Source organism: Bos taurus, chromosome 15 (genome assembly GCF_002263795.3).
Source record: "Bos taurus isolate L1 Dominette 01449 registration number 42190680 breed Hereford chromosome 15, ARS-UCD2.0, whole genome shotgun sequence".
Taxonomy (NCBI): Eukaryota; Metazoa; Chordata; class Mammalia; order Artiodactyla; family Bovidae; genus Bos; species Bos taurus.
Genome location: NC_037342.1, coordinates 75917494 through 75939453, shown reverse-complemented (window position 1 = coordinate 75939453; position 21960 = coordinate 75917494). Strand labels below are relative to the sequence as shown.

General features: G+C 62.2%; 2 protein-coding genes across 4 annotated transcripts; one reads left to right on the top strand and one right to left on the bottom strand.

Moving 5' to 3' along the window:
• Window positions 1-550: 550 nt before the first annotated feature.
• FREY1 (Frey regulator of sperm-oocyte fusion 1) lies at window positions 551-1197 on the top strand. The gene is made up of 3 exons (NM_001099196.2): window positions 551-670; window positions 795-868; window positions 1041-1197. Exons 1-3 carry the CDS (start codon window positions 567-569, stop codon window positions 1160-1162), a joined length of 300 nt encoding a protein of 99 aa, NP_001092666.1. The 5' UTR covers window positions 551-566; the 3' UTR covers window positions 1163-1197.
• An 86-nt stretch (window positions 1198-1283) lies between these two features.
• On the bottom strand, window positions 1284-20626 carry MAPK8IP1 (mitogen-activated protein kinase 8 interacting protein 1). Of its 3 annotated transcripts, none has more exon segments than NM_001102508.1 (12): window positions 1284-2135; window positions 2491-2589; window positions 2717-2787; window positions 2876-2992; window positions 3092-3201; window positions 3410-3582; window positions 4324-4399; window positions 4538-5350; window positions 5509-5590; window positions 7087-7398; window positions 9260-9365; window positions 20364-20626. In NM_001102508.1, coding segments are annotated over 12 exon segments (2133 nt in total). In that variant the 5' UTR covers window positions 20465-20626; the 3' UTR covers window positions 1284-2062.
• Window positions 20627-21960: the final 1334 nt, after the last annotated feature.

Below are 21960 nucleotides of genomic sequence, written 5' to 3'. Positions count from 1 at the left end.
CAGCCTCAGAGGCGGGCCTGCAGCCGTGCTAAGCTGTGGGGGTCAGCCTGTGGGGAGGCCCTCAGCATGGGCTCTGTCCGGTGGGACCCGCTCAGGGCTCTCCAGCTGCAGGACCTTCCTGGGGCAAGTCAGTGTGGGAGGGAGGGCGGTGGGAGAGGGAGGCTGGGCGAGCAGTGGAAGTGCCGGGGCTCCGGGCGGTGGCTGTGACCTCTGCACAGGCCCTCCTGGGTGCCCGTCCCTGGGCAGGTTGTGTAGGTACCTGACCTCAGTGGTGAGGAAGCCCAGGCCCACAGAGCGGAGGCAAGGTGGGAATCGGAGCTGAGCTATCTGTGCCCTCAGCGGTGAGTCTAGAGTAAGATGGGTTTGGCACCTGGAGGCCCACCGCCTCAGTACAACCAGCCCACAGGCCTCAGCAGGGAGCTGCCCAGCCGGCCTGGAGCCGCTGCTGACACGGAGCCACGGAGCAGGGGGCCTTTGTGAGGCGGTCGGGCGTGGGCAGCAGGTTCCGTCCTCCGGCCTGCCGGGGGAGGGGCAGGCAGAAGCCGGGATCAGGGACCGCGTGGAGGATGGTTCTCGCCATGCTAGGGGCTCTGCACCCCAGGGCCGGGCTGAGCCTCTTCGCCCTGTACCTTGTCCTGGCAGCTGCGCTCCTCCGCCCCCAGCCGCTGAGGTAACTCCTGAGGTGGGCCGGCCCCTCCCCGGTGTCAGGACCCCCCACCCTCAGACATTGCTCCCGTTCTGGGAGGTGGTGGCTGCCCCCCGGCCAGCACCGAGCACCCCAACTTCTCCCGCAGGCCTCAGCGAGCTGTTCCTGAGGAATTTTCAGCCCCCCTGGAACTCTCGGCGCCACTCTCCGGCCTGGTGGACGGTAGGCTCTCCCCTTCCTCTCCCCACCCTGCTCCCTGATGGGGGAGCCGTGCCCTGGGAGCGAGCACCCCGCCAGCCTCAGGGCCTTCTCACCCCAAACAGCCTGTGTGTGGGGAAGACTTCAGGGGAACGCAGACACTCCCTGCCACTCACCCGCTTTTCTCTCTCTCTAGACTACGGGGTCCGACCGAAACACCCGTGGCCTCGGGGGCCCCGACCCCTGCTTTCCCGGGCCCAGCAGCGCAAGCGAGACGGGCCTGACATGGCCGAGTACTACTATGACTCACGCCTGTGATGGGAACCCCTTATAAAACTATTCTGTGCAGTAAAGCCTTGGGCTTTCCTGGGGTGGGAACGAGCCGGGAGAGATTGGGGTGGGGGGTGCAGGGGGGGAGGTCCAAGCAGATGACACCCAGTGCGGTCCCGACAGGAAATGGCACTTTAATAGTTGAGGCCGGGGTCACAGGACCTAGAATGGGGCTACAGCTGAAGCAGCCAAGAGGTCCCGGCTGGCCCGGGGCCAGGGCAGAGCCTCCTTTTCCTGCTGAGGCAGGGCCCCCGCTGCTGTGCTCTCCCCTCCCCGTGGGGACCCCCACGCCTGCCAGGGGGCCAGCGCGCCGGCGGGGTTGTGGTGGGAGCTGTCGGTCCAGAGGCCACACCGGTGACAGAGCTGGGAATGGGGATGGCATCCCCCACCTGCGGCCGTTTCCTGACCACAGAGTCCTCAGGAGGGGCTGGACTCGGCGCGAGCTCGGGGGCCCACGCGGCTGGGGGTTGGGAGTTGGGGGTAGGGCTGGGGTGGGCACTTGCAGGTGGCACGGGCTTTGTCGAGGCAGGAGCTGCCAGCCAGAGGCCCTGGTAGGGGGGAAGTGAGGGAGGCCCAAGATGAGACAGAGCCCTCTGCTCCTAGGAGGGCACCCCGTCCTGGCAGGAGGCTTCATCCTCCCCCCAGCCCCGCGCCCTCCCAACCCCCGGGCAGCCCACACCATCCTCCACAGATGAGTTTAACCCCATATATTACAATAGACTGCATTCGCTTCTCCCGGTAGCCCCTGCCCTCCCCCACCCCGGCCAGCAGCCCCCCGCTGCCCTTCCTCTGGCAGTGCCAAGTGCCCCCTCAAGCAGTGCCACATCCTGTCAGCAGCCCGCCGTCCTGGCCCTGGCCCGGGGGTGCGAGGGCGGGGTGGCGCCGCCGCTACTCCAGGTAGATGTCTTCTGTGGGGCAGGTGTACTCCACAAACTGCTTGTAGAACTGTTGAAACGCTCTCCTAGGAGGCAGGCAGACACCCAGGCGTCACCAGGGAGGGGCAGGATCTCCCCCCGGGGTTTCGGGGTTTCCACCCTGGAGCGTCGGGGTCCCTATTCCGGACTCTGTTTCCCAACCCCGCCTCGGTCAGAGCTACTCAGCTCTGTTCTCTACACATGGTGTTTCCTGAGTAAGATTGCAAGTGAAGAAAGGGCCCAGTGACTATAAAGTCGGGACTGCAGGACCGCCCAGCCCTCCCTGCGTGAGCCGAGGGTGCTGTGCAGAGGCGCTAGGAGACCTGGGGGTGTTGCCGAGCCCGAGGAGTGTGCGGGGCCCTCAGGCCAGGGCTGGGAGCTCGGCAGGACGCACATACTCACCCCACAGATTCTGCCAGCGCTTTGGTGGATTCTTCAGACACAAAGACGTGGCAGGCAAACCGGTGGTCAGCAGGGTGCTTGGTGATGAACCCAAAGTACCTGCGGAGGGAGAGCAGTCCGTCTGGGCGGGACGGGGGCTCAGGCCCCTGGGACGCACGCCAGGCCCCGGGCTGAACCACAAGCACCCTGAGCCAGCACGCCCGCCTCTGCCCCTTTCCCCTCTTACTTGTTGTTCTTTGGATGGTATCCACAGAAAGAGATGTTTTTTAACTGGAAAAAGTGGCTACATTTATTTCCCTACAGGAGGGAGAAGAGGGTGGTCGTCAGCCCACAGGAGCACGGGTTGGGAATCTGGTGGGAGAGCAGGGGGGCCCCGGGCCGTCACCTTGGCTTCCTGGGAGTCGTCAGCCTTGACGCCGATCTTCACGCCCCGCACGCTGATCTCTAGGACGCAGCTGGAGGGCGGGTTAAAGTGCACGGTGAGCCGGCGGGTGGTGGCGATCTGTGGGTGCAGGATGGGACGTCAGGCTGGCGCCCCTCTCCCCAGGAGAGGATGGGGGACCGGGCCGGGGGTGGGTGCCCTCCCCAGCAGAGTAGCTACCTTTTGCATAGCGGCACAGAGGACATCATTGCCCTTGTGATAGGGGACCTGGACTGAGCCCAGGAACTTCACCCGGAACTGGTCCACCCAGTCACTGTTTTTGGTCAGGGCTGGAAAGGAAGTGTGGAATGAGCAGCAGGCAGACCCACAGAGGGCCACCACCCCCGCCCCCGGGGTTGACCCTGCTGGGCTGGGCCTCACGTTTCTCAGGCCCCCTCCCTGGGAGGCTGAGATCTGGAGCACCAGTCAGCCCAGGAGTGATGAGGGCGGGGCTGACGTGGGGGCCCCGGGGCGCCAGGGCAGGGGAAGGAACACTACCTGCCATGTGTTCAGGCTCCTTGGTGACCTCGATGGCGTAGTAGGCAGGGAAGATGCCCCTGGCTCCCGTGCGCATGTTGTAGGCCTCGTACCAGTAGTCCTCGGCCTGCAGCTCCACCAGCAGAGGGTCGTCCACCTCCAGCTCGAGCTCGTCTTCATGTCGAGGCACAAACCTGTCCCCAGTGAGGGCCCATCAGGAATTCACCACCTGGGCCCCTTCAACCAGACATCTGTATCCCCACCCTGCTCTGGGGTCGGGGAGCTACATCGACATCACTGGTTCAATAAACATTTGCACAGCATCCCGTGTGCCCGTGACTCCTAGGGCCGGGAGGAGAGGACCGAGGTCAATCAGACATGCATCTGCCACCAAGGAAATCACAGCTAAGGGAGCAAGGCCACAGATCAACTGTGAGAGGTCATGATGGTGGTAGTGTTAGTTGCTCAGTAGTGTCCAACTCTGTAACTCCACAGACTGTAGCCTGCCAGGCTTCTCTGTCCATGGGATTCTCCAGGCAAGAATACTGGAGTGGGTTGCCATGCCTTTCTCCAAAGGATCTTCCTGACCCAGGGATCAAACCCGGGTCTTTGGATTGCAGGCAGATTCATTACTATCTGAGCTACAGGGAAGTTCTAAGTGAGGGGTCATGGGTAGGGACTATTTCCACGAGGGGCAGGGTGAGGGGCTGGTGGGTTTTAATGTGTGGTCAGGGGTGTCTGCTGGGCACCCTCTTGGGCTCTGGCAGCAAACACATCACTCTGAGACCGTCCACTCAGTGTCTGAACTCCAGGTTCCTAGAGGGTGGACACTGTCCTGGGGCTGAGTGCAGGGGCTGGGTTTAGGCCATGTGGTGACGGTGGAGGCCAGGAGGGTGTGGCCAGCTCCTGCCTGCCAAGCGGCCCTCAGCTCTCACCTGAATATGGCCCGGTGGGTCTGCTCCTGCTCTTCCCCGTTGATGACGCAGGAGAAGAGCCCGAAGGACTCTGCACCTGTAGGCGACAGAGACAAGCTGGGAGAGGATCGTCCCAGCCCCCGGCTCAGCCCTAATGCCGTGACCAGGTGGACCTGGGGCCGCCTCCCAGGGACACCTCCCCAGCTCCCCCTGCAGCTCCCTGCTGCCCACTCACTGGAGGAGCGAGAGCGGCCGCTCATGAAGACGTTCAGGAACTTCTTGGAAAAGTGGACGTCGGGTTCGTCCGGCGTGGAGTCCTCCGAGAGGCAGGTGGGGGGCCGCGGCCGGGGGGCCTCCTCGTACTCCTCCCCGATGGCCGACTCGTAGGGGGAGGAGGCAGAGGCGCAGTTGTCGTAGACGGTGGCCGAGTCGCTCTCGTCGCTGTAGTCGCCGAAGCACGGCCGCAGGCTCACCAGCTCCAGCTGTGCGTGCTCATCCACCACCAGCGTATACTTGACCGAGTCGTAGGATAGGGCGCTGGTGTCTGAGCTCAGCGAGGCCCGCGGAGGTGGCGGCGGCTCCCCCAGGCTCCCGCGCCATCCTCCGGCTGGCGGCTCGGCCCGCTCCGGAGACGACAAGCAGTCGAAGCCCTCGTCCTCCTCGCTGATAGAGGGGTGTGGCCGCCCGGTACTGGCGGGATAGGCGGCGGGGTCGGGGTCGGAGCTGACTGACATCCGGCTCTCGGCGGGCGGCAGGAAGGCGGAGGTGGGCTCCGCAGGGTCCGGGGGCCTCTGCACGGGCGTCAGGTAGATCTCCTCGGTGGCCTCCAGCCGCACGTCCGTCTGGTAGTGGATGCGGTCGCGGTGCGAGTGGCTCCGGCCACCCGCGGGGGCGGCAGGGGGCCCACCGGGAGGCGCCATCTGGGTGGCGGCGCTTCGGCGGCAGGGGCTGTCCGTGGAGGTGCCTCGATCCTTGGTGGGTGCGGGGCTGCTGGGGGGCGGCAGTTCATCGCTCAAGCAGATGTGCTCATGCGGAGGCGTCTGCTCCCCTGGAGAGCAGGCGGGGCGGGGCTGAAGGCAGCGCCCTCACCCGGCCCTTGGACACAGACACCAAGACACGGTGGGGCCTCCCCGCGGGCCTGCGGCAGGCTCCAGGACCACTGCTGGCCACAGCTGGGGTTCAGGCAAGGGAAGGGTCCTCACTTACCTGTCTTCAGCGGCGAGGATGATCTCGACACCCGATCCTGCCAACTGTGCTTCTTGCCCAGAGAGTTATTATTCAGTGTGTCCTGTGCAGGGAACAAAAGGCCCTTGTGACAGAGGCGCTCAGCAGTGCCCGGCACAGGGAGGCCCTGACCCTGCCCCCCCAGGCCAGCCCTAGGCCATTTGCTGCTGCCCCTGCCCCCCCTTCCACTTTGCCAAGGGCCTGAGCCCTCTGGCGCAGGTAGGAGGGGTGGCAAGTCACAACCTTCCTGGCCAGGCCTGCTGACGTGGGACAGCCCACCCCCTGGGCCCAGGGAAGCTGGCTGGGCCTCGGGGAGATGCTCTCATTGGCCTCAATGTAAGTGGCAACGGCCAACATTGGTGGTGAGTGGGGAGGGGAGCCAGAGCCATCCAGGGACAGAGCCATCCCGGGGTCTCAGACGTGGAGGGTTTACAGGGAAGATGCTCACTCCCAGCCCTACTCCCCTGGAGCCTGGGAAGCCATGGCCTAGGGAAGGGGCAGGGACGTGATCATAAAGCCTGAAAGGTGGGAAGAAGGGTCTCCGCAGCAGCTGGCCTGGGGGACTGGGATGAATCATACAAATGATGGCTCCAGGACTCAGTCCCCCCACCCCCCCCGCCAGGAGCACACGACATAGGAATGACAGATGTAATTGTCAGAGGCCCTCCTCCCTGGGTCTCCGGGCCACACACCCCACATTCTCCTGCCCCTGGGACCCCTCTCCACAATGCCTATATACAAGGCTCCCTACAGACACCTTAAGCCCCCTGCCCTGAGAACACCCTCACAGGCTCGCACATTCATGAATTTGGCTGCCAAAACCCACCAGAGAGGATCCTGGGAAAGGGACCGATCCTCCCTCTGCAGCCCCTGCACCCTCCACCCACAGCCCCAGCTCCCCAAGCTGCTCCTCTGAACCTCCCCAGAATGGGCCTGGGAGACAATGGCCCACCGCGGGCTCTCCCCCCACCTCATTCAACCGTTCTTGGCATCCAGCCACCCAGCCCAGGGGCCCTAGGCCCCCAACTCAGCCCAGCAGCTCCGCCTCCCATTTCTCTTCCCTGCCTCCCGGGAATTCCCAGCTGCCCGAATTTCAAAGCGCCGGTTGCTCCCCAGCCACAACTCCTCACAACTTCCCCTGACTTTTCCCACGCGGCCACCTCACGTGCCCTTTTCTCCAGGCCCTGCTTCTGCCCCACGTTCACCAGGAACCCCGACACCCTGACAACCCCTGTTCTCCCAATCCCCTACTTCCCTCTCCAGGAGCATCTTCCCCCTGCCCCTCTCAGTCCCTACATTCCTTCCACGTCTCATCTCGAGGCTCGAAACCCAGCCAGACCTACTCGGCCCGTCTCACTTAGGGCGGATTCTGCCTGCCTTCAGCGATCACCTCTCCAGGGACCTCCCCCTGGGAAAGCTAGGCCAAGCAAGCATCACCAGGCTGGAGACTTCTTTGACTCGCGCAGCCCTGCCGGCTCCGCGGCCCTTGCCGGGACCCTGAGGACACCTGCCGGAGCCCCGCCCCGCGGCGCCGCCCCCTGAGCCCCGGCCCCGCCTCACCTGAGACCGCGGCACCTGCGGGAAGAGGTTCAGCGTGGTGGGCCGCTTGGGCCGGTACGTGTCTCCGCTGCCTGGGCCCGGGCCCTGGCCCTGCCCTTGGCTCTGGCCGCGGGGCGCCGTCTCCTGGCGGGGCTCGGCCTCGGGTGGCCCCGCTCCCGGCCGCCGCGCGGCGCGCTCCTCCTCCTCCTCGTCGTCCTCGGCGCCGGGAGTGTCCCCCGCCGCATCGATCAGGTCCATCTGCAGCATCTCGGCCTGCAGCCGGCTCCCCCCGCCGCCGCCGCCGCCCGCGGAGAGCAGCCCGGCGCGTGGGGGCTGCGCGGCGCGGACGGAGGGGCGTCAGGGGGCCGGGCGGGGGCGGGGACCAAGCGGCCGAGCACCGCCCCCCACCCCCCACCCCCACCCCACACCCGGCGCGGGCGAGCCCATTCCGCGGCCGCAAAGAGGGGGAGACAGGGAGAGCGGCAAGGAGCCCCGCGAGAGGGGGCCGTGCCCTCCCACCCCGTCGAGGACGCGCGAGGCCGCCGCCTCCTCCGCATGTCAGTCCGCACCTTTGGCAGTCCACACCGATCCCCGCGCCCACGGTCCCCCGCTTTCCGACTCTTTGCAACCCCCCTCGTTCCCTTGGCAACGGCCGGTGACCTCACTCGAGTAGTAAACCGAGCCCAGAGTGAGGTCACCGCTGTTGCCATGGGGACTGAGGACGGAAGGGTCGCTGAGCTGTTCAGGGCCCCACAAGGGATGGAGACCGGGGTTAGTTTTTGAAGTGGGCAGTAAGGGAAACTCAGGAAATAGTCTCAGCCCGGAGGGCCGCAGTGCGGACAGGAGGACCAGAGCGCGGCCGGAAGAGGGATGCCGGGGGGGAAGGAGCAGGTGGCGAGCACCCGCAGGAGGCAGTGGCATCCACACCCTCCTCCGTCCTCAGGCTAAGGACCCTCCAACCTGAGGTCTTCTCTCGGGCCAGCCTAACTTTGACAGTCCAGAGCTCCGTTCTAGTTCCAGGCCTGCCATTAACTCACTGGCACCTTGGACAGATCCCCTGACTCTCCCAATTCCCTCACCAGTTAACTGCCTCCCAGCGTCCCAGAGAGGCGAGGATTTACTGGCAAGAAAACGTGATAGTCCCCTGGAGCTTGGCTAAGGCCCCACATACACCAAGGCTCTGCTTGTACAAGTCATCCAAGAGGATGGTGTGGGAGTCCCAAAGAAGCTGTATTAGTCCAGAAGCAGTGGGCTCTGCCTCCACCCCTCCAGGCCTGGCCGGGGTGGGGGTGGGGCGTAAAGCATGCGGTAGAGTTTAGCCCCACCCCTCGGTTTCCTCTTGCCTAGCAGGACTTACAGAATCTCTGGGGGCAAAAGGAGGTCAACACAGAGGCACCCCACCCCAACTCACACTGCGGCTCTCCTTTGCTAACATCCTCCCAACAGCATGCCTACTCCGGCCGCCCACCCTCCTGGGGGCTGAGAGAGACTCTGGGCTCTGCAACCTAGCTGCGCGCTTGCTTTCCATCTCTTGGCCTGTGGCCCCTTTTTCCTGTTCTGAAAAGACATGAGGGATCTCTGTCTGACTGGGTCTCCCCAGACGCTGGGGACCTCCCTCCGGGCAGGATTCAGACCTTCGGCAGCTGAGAGAGCCCTCTGTCCTATGGCAAAGCCATGGGGGCCCAGAGCAGCAATGCTGGATTAACCTTCCAGAGGGACCTTTAGGACAGTGGGCCAGAGGGGTTCCGCAGGGCTCGTGGTGTGTTTGGTGCCATGTAGCCAAGGGAGTGCCCTGGCTCTTTTCTCCTGCCCCAAAGCACTGCAGATTTCACTGGACTCCACCCTACACTGCCTCAGGCCCTCTGCCAAGGAAGCTTTTGAAAGGATTTAGGGTAGTCCTGAGCCTTCCCTTAATTCTGGTTCTAACTGCTACTGTCCTAGGCCTCAAGACTTCCTGCTGTCTCCCTTCTTGTGGGCAACTGAAGGAGCTGTCTCCTACCTTTGCCCCTGGCAAAATAAATAAATACATAATAAATAAAAAATCTGAGCACTCAAGATGTGCCAAGCATGGTCCTGGATGTTTCCTGCATGTTATTTCCTTAGATGGGAGTGCCACACAGACCCCTGAGAGCCCCTCTAGATACAGGGATACCCTCCCTCCTGTCCCTACCCATCCCATCCACCCCACCCTTACCCGTAAGGATAAAGTGTCTTTGCACTGCAGGCTGATGCCACACTCATCGGTGATCTCGGAGAGGTCTTCATCCTCAAACTCCTCCAGGCTGATGTCATGGGTGAGCCTGGTGGGGACAAGAAGCCAAAGTTACCACTCAGGGGACTGCTGGCGGTGGGCCAAGGACCCTGATGCCTCCCTCGTACCTCTTCCGAGGGGCGGCCCCTCGACATATCACAGCCCCTAGAGGATGGGACCTGAGGTCTGCCTGCCTCAATGCAAGGGGTACTGAACAGGCAGGGCAAGTTCGGGGCTCAGATCAAAAGGCAGGTCTCCCGGCAAGGACTGGAAGGGAGGGCTCTGGGTCACCCTAGCTCTACCCGGCTGGGAGTTTCCACCCTGCTGTCAACCACGAGGCTGTGCCTAGAAGGCCCAGCTGGTCAGAGCCTCGGCTCTGCCAAAGAAATGGCTTCCAGAGTCAAGGCATTGACTTGACTCCAGTTCACCCATGGAGGAGGCAGAGCATCGAGAAGAGACTCCAAGGGGGTCCAGGAGTGGGGCCTCCCTGTGCACCTCGGGGACAGAACCCAGGGTGCTGGCAGAGGCCCCGCCCCAGCTCAGAGGGGCACTCCGTGCCCCTGGCCCAGGAGGTCCCACCCTCGGAAAGTCCTGGGAGCAGGTGAAGGGGAGCCTGGTGTCAATCTAGCTTTATCCAGTTCTAGGAAAGACAGTGCCCCGTTCTGTGCTCTTGGTCTCATCAATTCCAATGCAAAATCCTCCTGCCTGGCATGTGGGCCCCGAACGGGAGGTTGCCCATGTTGGGGCTGGGATAAGCTGGAGGTGTCCTGGACTCGAGACCCCACTCAAAGCATGGGAACTCTAACTCGCTGTACTAGGACCCTGTCACCGCAAGGCCGGCCCCCGCCCCAGAGTGGCGGGCTGTGCCAGCCCCTACTCAGCCCCAGCCCTGGGTATCTGCCCGGTTTGGTGTGGGTGGGACAGTGGGAGAACTCTGTTAAGGAAGTTGGGGAGAATTCTGAGTCTTTTCTTCAATACCAGGAGATTGAGGCATAGAGAATGGAGACTCACTAGTCCAAGGTCACCCAGGAGAGGTGGTGGGCTCAGCCCCAGGGGGTCCTAGGAGGCCACACCCCCTGCCTCTGGCCTTCCCCCCAAACCAAACACAGACCCGGAACCCCGTGGAGCCGCCCCTGAGCTTCCCCCTCCCCCACGCCGGGCCCCAAACCCCTACCAGTGCTCCCACTGATCCTCCAACCAGCTGTCATTGTCTGGGCTTGAATCCATCTTCAGCACCAGCTGCATGGAGAGCCCTGCCCGGCCGGGGGGCTGCGGGGCCCCAGGGCCGCCCTCTCATGCCCAGAAGGGTGGGGGTGGGGGCCAGGGCTCGGGGCAGGGCTGGGGCCTCCGGCCTCCGCCGCCTGGGCCTGCCTTTCTGTGTCCAGCCTGCTGCAGAAGCCTGGGGAGCTCATTAAAAATAGATGGGCCGGGAGAGGAGGCAGCGGCTGGCTGGCGACCCCAGCTCTGCCCCGCCAGCCCTCAGCTGCAGGCAGCTTCCTCCCCCGGCCCTTCGCAGCCGCTGCTGTTGCGGCCGCCTCCCCTGCGGGATCAGGTTACTGCAATCAATGTCGGGCTCCTCCTGCCCTTCCAATGCCCCGATCCTGTCGGGGGCTGGGGTGGCCCCCCCTCCCTGGCCCAAGCTTGGACGCAGATGGCAGAAATCTGGGTTGTTTCCCCCCAAAAGCCAGCCCCGATCTGCTTTTAAAGGGCCAGCAGCACAATTAGGGCTCCTGGTGGTGAAATGGGTGTGGGGTTGAGGGGCTGTGCTTCCAAAATTCTCCACAAAGGGATGCTCAGCCCCCGCAGCTCATCAGGCAGGTTTCTGTGGGCTCACAGACAGCGCTGCCTGGGGTGGGTCTGGGCTGCTTCTGTTGCCCACCTGGGTGCAGACAGAACCCGGCCCCCTTCCCCAGGGGTCTGTCCTTCCAACCAGGAAGTGACTGGAGGCAAAGGAGGCTCCAAGGCCAGGGCTAAGGGGCAGGTCATGTGTGGATCTCCCAGGGCAGGGCAGGAAGGGCAGCCTGGGGGCCCAAGAGACTCCTGGCACTGCGGGGTGGCAGCAGTAGAAGCTGGAAGACCCCTGGAGGAACGGCACGGAGGGATTCTGATCGGCCGAGGTAGCAGATGGACAATGTGCTCTTGAAGGCCTCTTCTGACCTGGAGCCCAAGGGTGGTAGGTTCCCCGGGCTGGGGCAGGGCGTGGAGGTAGGGGCAGGCTGGGGAGGAAGTCAGGGCAGCCCTGCCTGGTCTGGCGCAGGGTGGCATCTCTGATCCTGGGCTGATAACCCATCTGCAGTGGTACTGATCAGGTGGGGAACACACACTGGCAGCCTGGCCTATCACGAGAAGGCGCCCCTGGGACTCAGCTGGCACCAGGCAGCGGCAGGACCGTTGGGTGACTAGCCCAGACGTGCCTTCAGACGACCCTTGGGGGCCTGGGACCCCCGCACACGTCTGCATGTTCTTGTCCTCACTGCCCAGCCTGGCCTAGCTCCTGCCTCTGCAGTCCCAGGCCTCTGCCCTGGCCAGTCTGCCTCAGTTTCCCCATGCCTGCACATCGCTCACCCCACACCCACCACGATGAGGCAGAAGAAACACCACCCTTTGCACAACTGTGTGTGAAGCTTCATCTCTTGCATCTGCCTCCCAAGTGTCTAACCCAGTGCTTGGATGAAGCACATGGCAGGCTTTCAACCTGTGCCTGCTGGGAGAAGGTTTGGTTAAGCCCACTCCTCCAGGAAGCCCTCCTGGCCCCCGGTGTCAGCGCCTCACAGCCCTCCAGGCAGCGCTCACCGGTCCGTCATTCCTCCTGTTTGCGGTTGGTGTCACCCTGTGCGTGGAGGGAAGACAGTGTGAAGGAGCAGAGGGGAAGAGGCCTGCATTGAGCACCCTTCCCGTCCTCTCAGGAGGCTGCAAAGTAGACGGAGCTGACACTCCATCCCCACCCTGCACCCAGCAGGTGAAAAACAAAGGTCCCCCCCTGCCAGCAAAGTCTGGAGGGCAGAGCTGGTGAGGTCATCTTGCATACACTATGCACTCAGTATGTGTCTGCTGATGGCTGTCCATGACAGCCTCAGCCTCCACGGCTCCTCTCAGACCAGAGTGTTCGCAGCAGACCTGCAGGGTCTGGCTTGGACCTGGGCCGGGGCTTCTCAGCTAGTTTCTGCACACGCAATCTCAGCATCACCCGACATTCTTGCTTCCTGGGACGCAGGTCTGGGGGAGGGCAGGGACAGCTGCCTCAGCCTCCACACGAGCAACGAGGGCCACCGAGGGCAGCGGTGGCCAGACCCTGGGCTGGGGCTCAGCAGCCCGCACTTGATCCCTGGCTCCGGTGGGGCAGGTGCACGGAGCTCCTCAATCTTACTTTTTACTCCTAAGCCAGGCAAGATGGTGGAATGGCCGCCATACCAGGCTCAGACGCAGGAGGCCTGAGATCAAATCCCAACTCCTTCCCTCATGAGGATCAGCCGCCCTGTTGCCTGAGTGGCTGCTGTGCCCTGGCCACCAACCTTCTTTACGCTCTGTGTCTCCCTTCATCCTCACTCCAGCCTTGGAAGATGGTTTTATTCTGCCCATTTTACAGATGAGGAACACTAAGGCTCAGATAGAAGATGCCATAGGTCTGCAGCTTCCCTATATGTAAGATGAGGCCCCCCATCTGGGTGCTGGTAAACTTTACTGAGTGGAGTGTGTGTAAATTACAGGGTGCTGTGAGGAGGTTCCGACCAAGGATCAGGGGCTGGACTAATCCTGGAGTCGCCTTTGCAAATCACACCCACCTCCCGCAACGTCCGCCTCTGCCCAGCCCTCCGCCGCCCTACTCCCTGCCCTTCCCTCCTGCTTCTCCAGGCACCAGGAGTTCTGGGTCCCTCAGCTGAAGCCCCAGGAGGCCTTTTGTGGAGGGAAAGCCATACAGACCCTTAGTCCCTCCAAGTTCAAGGACAGCAGCTCCTTGAGGAGGAAGGAAAAGATGGAGGGGAGGGGGGCAGTGGGGGCAGGAAGGAAGGAGGAAGGTCCCCTCCTGAACTCACTGATCCACCTTCCCCACAGAAACCGGCCCCCAGAGCGCCAGAAGACAGCTCAGGCTGAAACACACGACCCGCTGCAGGTCAGGTCCCCAGCTTCGCCTCTAGATCTGGGAACCCCAGCCCTTCGGAGGCAGCTGCCCTCATCACCCAGGCCTGCTTGCCCGTTTGGGTGAGACGGGTCACAAGGTCTCACCCACACTAGCATCTGGCGACTCTACGGCAAGGGTTTGGTTTCTCGAGACCCCCCTGACCTTTGGCGTCAGTCTTTATCACCCAGGCCCCCTCTTCTGAGTTAACCTCATCGCCTCCCACTCTGGCTCCCCAGTCCTCCCCTCTGGCTCCTCACTGTCCTCTGAACGTGCCACCCTCAGGCTCCCCCTGCCTGAGCCGAGCTCCCCTAAATGGACAGACAAGTCTCTTGTGTTTCGATGTTTACGTCATGGCCTTTCCCTTGCCATGTGCCATCAGTCACAGCTGCATTCCACCAAGAGCAGCTCTTTCTAAGCTGCTGTTTCCACCCAGGAGGAGGTGGAGTCAGCAATGCCTGCCAAACAAGGGTTAAATGGTAAAGTGCTGAGGCTTCAAGCTGAGCAATGCCAAATCCCAGCCAGGCATGTGGCTGCCCAGAGGCTCTTCCTGTCTTCCTGTTCCTGGCTCCTGGGGAGGGAGGTCAGGGTGCGAGCTGACTGACCATGGGTCCCCCCATGATGTCTCACGGGGCCCCGCTGTGATGGGGTCAGCTGCAGTCCAGGGGTCCCGCCTGTCTCTCTGCCGCCCTCTGAGTACTGATCACGGCTGCCCAGGGGGTTCTCGAACCCTAGCCTGGGCTGCCCTACTCCGAGCAGCTTCCCCACCTCCCTTGGGCTCCCCCACAGGCCATTCTCCGAGGGGCCACCAAGACCAACTCGTGAAATGCAAGTCTGGTCTTATCACCCATCCCCAGCTCAGAACCCTAACAGCTTCCCCCCATCCTTACGGGAAGGGGCCCAAATTCGCACCTGTGGATCCTGCCCCCGCCTCCCACCCTCCCAACTCTTAGGCTCCTGACCCACTGGCTCCCTGATGGGGCCGAAGAGCCCGGCTGTGGCCTAGGTCCCCCGTGCAGGCATCCTGGGGCAGGGAGTCACTGGAATTTTCCCTGTGGGCTCTGTGACCAGAGGCAGGCTCCCCTGAGAGGCAATTGGCCCGTGAGGGCGGCATCACGTGGGGGGCCTGACCTGACAGGTGCTCAGCGACTGCTGTTGAATGAATGAAATGCTGGTGTCCCCAGGTCTTTCTAGACTTCCCCTTCGGAAATCTCAAAGCCAGCTCCCTCTTCAGCCTGACTTCCTGTGTGCCCCGCACCCTGCCTGCGTGTCTGGGATAGTAGTGGGGGCCTCTGGGAAGATGTTGCTGGCCGAGACAGCAGAGTGGGGGGGCGCCAGGCCCAGCCTCACCCTCAGAGGCCCCTCTCCATCCCACCCCAGCTCTGGGGGACCCTGGGGTCAGGCTGGGTTTTCTCCTCTGGTCTGGAATTCCTTTATCAACCCTGTCCACACTGGGGTCATCTTCACTGAAAACTGAATCCAACCCAAGAAACCAGTCCCACAAGAACACCCCTACTTGGGGTTGTGCTCAGCCCGACTCTTTTGCAGCCCCATGGGCTGCAGCCCACCAGGCTCCTCTGTCCGTGGGATTCTCCAGGCAGGAATACTGGAGTGAGTTGCCATTTCCTTCTCCAGGGGACCTTCCCAACCCAGGGATCGAACCCAGGTCTCCTGCACTGCAGGCGGATTCTTTACCAGTTGAGCCACCAGGGAAGCCCAGCTGCACTGGCAGGCAGGTTCTTTACCACTAGGGCCACCCGGGAAGTCCCTGCTTGGGGTTAGCAAGCATCTAATCTGTTTAAATACTTTGGTGCTGATATGGAGCAAGAACTCTGGGATCTGGTGACTCGACTTTCGGGAAACAATCCTATGGAAACCATCCCAACCTTGGCAAAATCTTTCTACACAAGGGTGTGTGTCCCATAATGGAAACCACCGCGGAGTCTGGCACGCGGGGTCTTCCAGCCGATGGAGCATTGCTCGCTCACTCTTTGGGATGAACGTTATAAAGTCTGTGCTTTCAACTATAAAGCTGAAAGTGGGAACTAAAGACAGAGCGTGTCACCTTATGGCTCCACGTGATGACTCGCACACAGGAAGAGACCCTGACACAAATACAGCCTGGGACGCGGTGGGATCTGGGGGACGTCTCTCCGCAAGTCCACTCTGGGTCACGCCCCCGAGCCCCCGCCCCTCGCAGAGCCGGTTTCCTCGGGGTAACTCTGACTTCCGCCCCGCTCTGCTCCACACTTGAAGCCCGGGGCCGTATACTGCAGGCACTAAACAAATGCTTGTTAGAAGCAGCGCTGGTGGACGCAGGCCCTGGGCCCTGCCCGTGTCTCTGGTGCCGGGCAAGGCCAGGCCCACGGTGGACGTGCCTAGAGATTTCTTGAATGAATCCAAGAGCAGGGCCGGCTGCAGAGACAGCGCCCTGGACACGCAAGAGCGGGAAGGGGACCCGGGGCCCAACCTGCAGGTCCCCCTGGGGCCCCAGGAATCCAGAGGCCAACTTAGGGTTCTGACATCCAATCACTGGGTTGAAATGCTGCCTTGGCCACAGCCGGCTGTGTGAGCAGAGTCCACGTTCTGTCTCATCGCAGCCGTCTGGGGGCGCTGCCCAGGGCCGAGTTGGGGTGGCCCCAACAGCAGCAGCTTTTCACTGCCCCCCAAATGTGGCAGGTTCCCAACCTCTCCCTTCACTCTGTCTCCCTGGGTACAATGTTCCTCCTGAGGCTTCAGGTCATTGCTCACTCTCCGAGCAGAGACTCCCAGGGTCTGTGGCCCCAGCCCCATCCTCCTCTTTGAGCTCCAGACCCCACACAAACTGCCTGCTTGAACCGTCTAACTGGGTTCCCCCTCAATCAGCAACCTCAGGCTCAGCCTCAAGTGACATCATCACCCCCGCCCGTCATCACCCCCACCCGCCAAGCCTCTCACCTCCCACAGGGGACCGGCCTCATCCCAGGCGCCTCTCTCCCATCCCCCGGGGAGGGGGCTAATCTACCCTCCAGATGTCCCTCCCCTGAGCCCCGTCCACACCCTCACGACGGCCGGTCTCCCAGTGGCCTCCCTGCCTCCCTGTCCACTCCTGATCAGAAGCCCAAGGCACCACCTGATGCTGTCCTTCCCGAGACCTCTGTGCGCTCCCCTGCTTGTGAGGGGACAGGCCAGGGTCCCCACGGGGCCTTTGCGTCCCTGCACGCCTGCTCTCCGCACTTGGGCCAGCCTGGGTGTCACATACCCCCTACCTCTTCACCCCTCCTCTTGGGTGACCCTCACTCGCCCCCCAGCCTGCGCTGAGCTGACCCTGCTCTGACCCAGGGCCCCTCCAGGCCCCTGGCCCGAGTCACCAGCTCACCTGCCACCTGTCTGGTAAGGCCTTGTCTGTCTATCTGTCCGACCACATAGACCATGTCGCCGCCCGCACGACAGGCCAGGCCCTCATCTGCACCTCTGGCATGTCTCAGTGAGCCCGGCAAGGTGCAAGTACTTGGGTTTTTTGGGGGGTGAGGTGGGGAGCCGGGCAGCACAGCTTACAGGATTTTAGTTCCCCGACCAGGGATCGAACACAGGCGCTTGGCAGTGCCAGGGTGGAATCCTAACCACTGGGAATTCCCGCAAGTTCTTGCTGAGTGAACGAAGAACAGCTGAGTACACAGAACTTTGTGAAGAGATGAGTAGGGGGCCCTCGGCTCCTGCGCCCCCCAGGCAGCGTGGGGGCCAGAACATGAGCATCGTGTCCAAGGAGTCCTGAGACCCGGTGCAGCCCCAGCTCCGCTGCAGCTTGCTGTGTGCGCTCCAGAACCCGCTCAGCCTCTCTTGTCTCCCGCTAAGGAAGGGGGTGGGGGTGGGCTGGTCTCTAAGGTCCTCTCATCCACGCCGCCTTCGGCACACCCCGGAGAAGCCGCTCACTTGACCCCCCAGCAGCCTCTCACACGGACTGTGCCACTGTCTCCCTCTTCCTCCTGCCACCTAGCTCAAGGAATCCTCTGCTAAGACTCTCAATTCTCTCACAGAATTTCCTTAAAATGAACATGTATCACTTTACCATCCAACTTTCTTTTATTCTTTTGTAGGTGACAGAAGTAACTTATGCTTATGGTAAAAATAAGAACTCAAAGAATACAGAAGTTTGTGAAATAAGTGAAAATCCCTCTCCCACACCGGAATCAAAGGTAATTACTAGTAACTGGTTGGAGCATTTCTAGAATCAGAAAAAAAAAAAAAAGGTTTATTTACACCAACTCTCAGCAAATAAATGCTCGCCCTCCTCAGATCTACACCCGTGTACCCCTCCACAAACTCTCCTCCATCATTATTCCTCTGGGTCCTCTCTTTCCAGGGTGGCTCTGAACTCGACCTCTGCCTCTTATCTAACCTCTTCCCATCTCAGTTTCTTCATCTGCAAAGTGGGGATAACGACAAGATTCTGTTTATGTGGTTCTGGGCGGACTGGGCGCCCTTGCACAAAAAGTGCTTAGAACGGCGCCTGGGCAAAGCAAAGGCCTCCCAAGTGGCAGGGTTTCCAGCGTTCTTCTCTGAACTCTCCAGTTGCATCCCCAGTTAAATAATAAAGCACTAACGCCTTACTGAGCACCTACTCTGTGCCGGGCTTCAAGCAAACCGAAGTTTAGGTAATGACGTCTTGTGCCTTCTGGAAGCGGACAGTGGTGCTGGGTCACACGCACGTGTGCACACACACGTCCACACACGTGCACACACACACAAAATAATACCCACAAGAACAGCCCTACGTGAATGTAGCTCTTAACAGCCTTGAAACACTCCACATGTGTTGTTTCATCCAAGTCTTAGGGCCGCCCTGAGCAGGGGCCAAAGTAGGCATCGTGGAGAAAAAACTGGCCCAAGGCATTCGGCACCCACTCTGAGCATGTGGCTAAGGGGACGGAGCCAGGATTCAAAGCCAGGCCAGAGCCACAGGGGAGCAGTTCCACCCGGGCTCCATCAGCCGAGCTCAGAACTGTGAGAGGCGGCCAGGGAAAGGGCAGCGGGGGCTGCTGGAGCCGGCAGGGCAGGCCTCAGGGCTGGAGACACTGGCCTTACTGTTCACATCTCCACAACCAGGCCCTGGTGTCCCAGAGGGCCAACCCACGCTCAGCCTTGGCACAGTGCCACCCTCGCCCACCGGGCCCAGGGGTGGGCACACTCACTGGTGGGCCCTCCTTATCAGTCACTGTCCCTCAGGCGTCCAGGATAACCTGCCCGCCGGGGCAGCAGGAATGGCAAGCGCTCTCACCTGGGGAGGGGGAAGCAGGCAGGGGAGGCCAAGCTGTCCTCCGGGGCCAGAGGCAGGGCCTGAAGGTAGAGTGGACTGAACATGCAGCCTCAGGTCCTGACTCCCCTCGGGGAAGCCACCCGCCTTCCTGAACCTCAGTCTCCTCATCTACAAAATGGGCAGCCCCATCCTGACGCCCAGAGTGGTGGGGAGGGAGACCTCAGCCAGCCCCAGGAACATGCCCCGAGCAGGAATGAGCCGTCTCAACGCCCGCTGGTGTGAAGGGTGACGCTTGTTGAGTGCCAACGTGATGCACCTTAAGGAATCAATATGAATTAGCTCATCAACAGATGAGACTCAGGACCAGGCCAGGCAGCTAGAAAGTTGGTGGAGCCAGGATTCGCATCCACGTCTGTCCGAGGGCTGTGCTCTCCCACCACAGAGGGCCCTCCTGGAAGGAGGGCAGCACTGGTGTGAAGACAGCGCAGTTCACACCGGGTGGAGTGAGTCTCAGACCTCGGCCTCCTTACTCTGAGGCTCGAACCACAAAGCCCCCAGCCCTGGAGCCCGGCCTCCTCCATCTGGTCTTTGGCAGCTCAGCTCGGGGCCTTCTGGGAGATTTCTAGTCCTGATGATGAGGCCATTAGCGATCCCTGGAGGTCCCTGCCCACCTGAGGGCCGGGGAGCCAGCAACCCCTTGGTCAAGAAGAGGGGCTGGCGCCAGAGCCCAGCTGGGGCCGGCGCGGGTGGGGGCCCCAGGAGAAGGGCAGGCGCCAGCTCATTACACGGACAAACAATGGGGAACGGAGGCCTCTTTCTGGGGACTCTGGAGCGGTAACCCCTCCTCTCCTTCCTCTCCAACCCGCCAGGATGAGGACAGAGGGACGTCCATCCCAACCCCCGCAACACCCACTGCCACCTCTCTGAAATCCACCTCCCAGATGCCTAAGGCCAGACTAGGGGCAGGGAGAGAGCTGAAGGAGGAGGTCAGATCAGGGTCCAGGGTACTCACCCCAGCAGGACCCACCCCACCAATATCCCTGGCTACTCCTGCGGGCTCCAACCCAGACTCCCCCTCCCACAGCCGGGCCTCGATCTCGCGGGTTGAGGTTGAGCCTTCGTTCGGCACCTACACGCACCCGACCAGGTCAGTGCTGTCCCAATCCACAGAAGGTCCTGGCCACGCCAGGCCTGGGAGTTGGGCCCCTCTGGCCAGGCAGGGCTGGGGGAGGGGCCTGCGACTCTCTCCAGCACCAAGGCTGTCGGTCGCCCCAAGAAACTGGGACCCGCGGGGCACCCCAACCTACTGCCATCCTCTATACAGGAGCCTTCCGACTGGGCGCAGGCAGAGTCCCAGGCTTCCTGCCTCCTGCGGGATCTCAACGCGGACCCCAGACCCCGCTGCAGCTCCAAAGTCGGAGGGAAGGCGGCCTCTGCGCCCCCTCCTCCAGTTCCAGCTCAGGATCTCCTCGCCTCGGACACGGAATGGCGGAGGGAACCGCACCGCGGATATGCATCGGCCATGAGTCTAGACTTGAGGATGACGGGGACTCGGGAAGAGACCCCATCCCCACGCCGCCCTCTCGTTCTGCGGTTTCCCATGAGTGTGTGTTGCGGGGCGGGTGCGGGGTGGGGCGAGCCCGGGCAGATCGATTTAGGCTGAAGGGTGGGGCGCGGCGGCCGGAGAGCCTCACCTGAAATTGGGCGGCGACGCGATGTGCAGCCCCAGGAACGGGGAGGCGGCAGGCGGGGACGCGGCCCCCCCGCCCAGGCCGCCGCTCTCTCGCTCCGCCATTCTCCCGCACAGCCCTGGCCATCCGGGCGGAGCGCGGCGCGGAGGCGGCGGCGGCTGCGGCGGGGAAGGAGGCACCGGCGCGGCGAGAGGCCGCCGCCGCGGGGATCGGCTGGGGACTGCGCGGCGGGCGCACCTGCGCAGGGCAGGGCGCGGCTCCAGACCGCGCGCCGCTCTCGGGACTGGCGCGAGCGCCTCCGAGCGCGCTCCCGGGTCCTCGGCCGGGCTTGGGTACGCCCCGCCCCGCCCCGCCCCTTACCCGGGAGCCCCGCCCCCCCCCGCTGCGCTCTCCAAGGTGCTGAAGTCGCAGCCCCGCGGTCCCCCGAGTTTGGCCCCGCCCCGCCCTCAATCCCACGCAGTAACAACAGCAGCTTCCCCTTCCGCAAAGCCCTCTGTGTCCCTGCGGGCTCTCTTCCTGGGGTGGGCCTAGCGCCCGGGTATGGGGTAACTAATGGCGGGATCTTGGTCCCTGGGACCCGAGTTGACCCCCTCGCTGCAGACAAAGGCAGTCAGGAAAGGAGAGTCGTGGAAGAAGGCAGAAAAACACTAGTGGGTGTTGGGAGCTGGCTCCTAGGACCGACAGACTTTTGGAGTGAGGTGGTGTGAAGTCACAGCCCGGCTCTCCTAGTAGAATAGGTGGTGTGACTTTGCATTAGTGACTAGAGTCCTAAGGTTTGATTTTTTTCTCATCTGTGAAATGGGGACGATAATGGTCCATCCCGTAGTCGTGAGGATGAAATGTAATACAAACGTTGGCACTGGAGGCTGGGAACACCCCACCTCCAGCTGGGAACTAGGGCTCACCCCTTGAGGGGACTCCCCACCCCTCCACCCAAAGGCTCTCCCAAGGGTCTCCTCTCTAAAGAGTGATTTAAGCCCTATTCAGCCCATAACACTTCTAATGGTGAATTGAGCCCTTCCTTTTGGCTTCTCTCTCATGTCAGGACTTTGACGTCACCTTGTCCTCACTTAGCACCTCAATTGTATTTCCTGCAGAGTACCCCCATTTGCACTCAGACACCCCATAGCAGGCTTCTCACATTCTCTAAGACTTGGGGCCTTTCCTCCTGCCCCTACGGTTGACTTCTTGGGATTCTTTTGATGGTTTTTCAGCTCCCTCCAGTGCCTCTGCCCTGCACCTCCAGGTCATGTTTCCTCCTGGACTTCTCTCCCCTAAGAGGATTAAGCCTGTGCATTCTCTCACAGAACATGGACTTCTGGGCACTCAGGCTGCTGGGCAAAGCTAAGTGCCCAGCTCTGGTGGGTCATAGAGCCTCTGCCAAATCTCACTGGCTTGTATGGCTAGTTGAGAGAGCCACAGAGGCCTGTCCTTCTGAAGAGGCAAACTGTTTCACAGCTGTGGAGCCCTATGGGCAAACCTAGCCTGCCCACTGGTTGTGCCTACAGTGTAGTGCCCAGAAAGGAGCAGTGGGCACCTGCCCTGCAGCAAAAAACCCCTGAGCTCCAGTTCTGAGGTTAATATCTAGAGCTGAAGGCCC